Here is a 3622-nt window from a genome sequence, read left to right on the forward strand (position 1 = left end):
ATAAAATAAAAAACAAAACAAAAAAATAATAAAAAATAAAAATAAATTAATTTAAAAAATTAAATTTTTTTTTTTTAATAAAATAAAATAAAATAAAAAAAAAGGCAGAAAGTGATATCCTGTTCACCTTGAACATAGAGTAGTCACAGCCAGAGGAGAGTTTGCTTGGTGGCTGTATGTTGTTGTACAATCTGAAACAGTTGAAAGTGAATCAGAAAAACAGATTCTGAAGATGAAATTGACAATCCTGTAATATCTAGAGGAATTTAAAAACAATGGTCTGTCAAGTGTGCCGTTTATCAGGCCTTCTGGTGAAGAAACTATTCAGTTAGTCCCCAGGCTCCTAGAACCATGATCACAATTATATAAAAAATTTGGGAAAATGTCATCGTGATGAAAGCAGTGATTTTTCAGAGCTCCCGGTTTGCTGTGGTTGTTTGTGGGGCTGCATAATTTGACCAAAAAGTAATTTTATGATTGATGTGATTGTGACTTAAACCGTGATATATGGTAAACTCATTTAATCTCATATTACCGTTGCTCAGACATCCAGGCAGACAAAAAGATCATAAAGTACACACTATGCTAGCAGTTGCAATAAATGCATACATATATAATAATGTGGCAATAATGATTGGATCAAAAAAGTATTAAAAATAAGATACCTTATATTATTGAATAATACTGCTAAAATGCATGAGGTAACAGTATTTGTGTGCCCATCAGGCAACCGTTTTATATTGAAAAAAACTTTAAGGATTACCACAGAAATAAGCTAAAAAGTCATTTTTATTGTAATAATGATTGTGGATTAACATGTTAAACCGTAGAGGGCGCCAATGGTCTAGCGACTGTTGAACTTTATTATTTTTACCACAGGATATTAAAACCAAATTTTAATATTGGCCTAAATACATTTGATTTTAAAGGTCCCTAATCACCAAACATGTGAACATGCAAAATCAGAGCGGGGGTTAGGACGTTTATTTTGAAATCGTCATGAACAAAACTATAACTGATGAAAACACTGATGTATTCACGTGTTGACTTCATTTATAGTAATTCCTTCTTTTCAGTAAATGATGTGCTCTGGGTGTTTAAGTGGTGCAAATCTCCTAATAATGCAAGTCTGAGATGATTTTTATACTTGTGCTCAAAATGTTAAATGGTAAGAATATTATACATGAAAAAATATATATAATGGCACTGTAACGTTACACACACACACACTCTCTCTATTCTATGAATTAGACTAGATTTCATAAGCCTGTAATGAAGCAGGACTGTGAAACTAGCCAGTTTCAACATTTTGTAATTGACTCGGTGTAAATTTAATTGAGGAATTTTTAATTGAGCAATGGAACTGTACTATACATTGGCTATTGGCAGATCGGAAAAAATCCAATATCGTGCATCCCTAGTACTTATAATGAATGAAGCGTCTCTTTGTTGGTAAGAGATTTCTAAACACTTCTGATTACAGATCCAGTGAAATGAGGGGTGCACATGGCATTCTCAAACACACGTTACAGGTGACCTAAACTCTGAGGATAAGGGTTCAGAGCCAGCTGTGGCTCTCTGAGAGACAGAAAACACTGTTATCACGAGCGGCATGCGTGTAAATGAACATGGTTCAGTGCTTCACTCGGCAATCCACAACACATACCTATTTTTATACAAATTATTTAACAAAATCACAGCCTTCTGCACCCAGCCACATCATGATTTAGATTTTACAGAAATTAATTGTTCATCCCTAACATCTACAAAAGTTTTATTATTATTATTATTATTTTATACACTACCGTTCAAAAGTTTGCGATCAGTAAGATTTTTGATGTTTTAAAAAAAAATGTTTCTTATGCTCATCAAGGCTGCATTTATTTGACCAAAAATAGTAAAAACAGGAATATTGCAAATATAACTACAACTTAAAATAAAACTTTCCCATTTTAATATACTTTAAAATAAAATGTATTTCTGTGATGCGCAGCTGAATTTTTAGCATCATTACTGCAGTCTTCAGTTTCACATGATCTTCAGAAATCATTCTAATATGCTGATTTATTATCAATGTTGGAAACAGTTGTGCTGCTTAATATTTTATTTATATTCTTTATTTATTATTATTATTATTTATTTTTTTTGGAACATACTTTTTTCAGGATCCTTTGATGAATAAAAAGCGATTCAGCATTTATTCAAAACAGAAATCTTTTGTAACAATACATCAATTTAACATAACCTTCCTGAATAAAATAAATAATTTTATTCAAAAAACAATATTGACCCCAAACTGAACAGTAGCATATATTAAAAAACATTTATATTTTGAATAAATGCTGTTGTTTTTTAACTTTTGGTTGTAAAAAACATTAAGCAGCACAACTGCTGATCCAACACTGAAAGTAAATCAGCATATCAGAATGATCTGTGAAATATTGTGACAAGTACTAAAATAGAAAACAGTTATATTAAATTGTAATTTCACAATATCACTGACGCCCTGATGAGCATAAAGTCACTACTTTATATTTAAAAATGATAAAACTGATGAATGGTAGTGTATGTCAATTCAAATAAATCAAGTTAACTATTGCCTGAACAACTTAAAACACATTTTAATAAATGTCCAGGCAGAGTTGAAAACATTGTAATACAGAACTTACGCCCAGAAGTCCTCAGCTGTGTCGAACTTGGTGATGAGTCTTAGATTGTCTTGCCACATTTTGCTCTTATCATTTTTGTAGAACCAAAGACCCCATCTGCACACACACGACACGCAGGGAAGAAGAGCAGTGAGCAGACGGGCCAGAGAGAGTGAAGCGAGGGAACGTCTGCAGCCTGAACGCACCTGTTTTGTAAAGGGTGCTTCATATAAGGGCCCTTCAAAATGTGCGTTTCGAATTTCTGTTTTTCAACCTTCTTCCTCGTCACTTTCTCAATCTGGTAAAATGTAAAAGAAATGAATGGCGTGGCACAGGCGCACCATGCGTCTCCGACGCCGTTCAACTTTTGGCCTGAAATCGCTTCACTAAATAAACAAAGGTTTCTCTGGCTTATTGCAGGTGAAAGAAAACGCATGTTATTAGACTGACACGTGTGTGTGCACGGTGAAATGAGTACTGTAATCACGGACACGGCATGCTCACCAGCTGTACAGCGCACGACGCCATTGCACTCCTGTAGCGCGAGAGAGACCGAGCTCGCACAGCGCGCGCATTTATAACCTCAGAGCGGCGTTTAAAATGATGATTTTGAAAGGAAATAACTATTCTGACTATTGCAAACTCAATTATCACACTTTCGAAACAACATAAAAACTGATAATTTATCCTTTTTTTTTTTTTTTTGCATTTAGTGCTTTTCCAAACCTTGACTGGGTTAAAAAGTAATGAGAGCAGGATTTTGGCAATGCACATTCTAGTCAAGAACCTGATCTACAGCTTGTGCTTTGACCTCAACATGTGCATTTCTATTTCAAAGATGCGTGTGTGTGTGTGTGTATATATATATATATATATATATATATATATGAAGCGTTTTGGAGTGTATATACATTGATAGTACTGTGCAAAAGTCTTAGACCATTAGTATTTTCACCAACAAAAAATATGGTTTA

General features: G+C 33.7%; 1 protein-coding gene across 1 annotated transcript in view; it reads right to left on the reverse strand.

The window, feature by feature from the left end:
- Positions 1 to 3229, reverse strand: part of LOC107702907 (eukaryotic translation initiation factor 4E-1B-like) — a 6856-nt gene extending 3627 nt beyond the window's left edge. The window contains exons 1-4 of the mRNA XM_016505344.1: positions 3153 to 3229; positions 2855 to 2946; positions 2670 to 2765; positions 128 to 191 (exon numbers count right to left, since the gene is read on the reverse strand). Coding sequence (XP_016360830.1) covers positions 128 to 191; positions 2670 to 2765; positions 2855 to 2946; positions 3153 to 3176 — 276 coding nt within the window. The 5' untranslated portion in view covers positions 3177 to 3229. The remainder of the gene's footprint in view (positions 1 to 127; positions 192 to 2669; positions 2766 to 2854; positions 2947 to 3152) is intronic.
- Between the last annotated feature and the right edge of the window lie 393 nt (positions 3230 to 3622).

This window comes from Sinocyclocheilus anshuiensis, unplaced genomic scaffold (genome assembly GCF_001515605.1).
Source record: "Sinocyclocheilus anshuiensis isolate Anshui unplaced genomic scaffold, SAMN03320099.WGS_v1.1 scaffold238, whole genome shotgun sequence".
NCBI lineage: Eukaryota > Metazoa > Chordata > Actinopteri > Cypriniformes > Cyprinidae > Sinocyclocheilus > Sinocyclocheilus anshuiensis.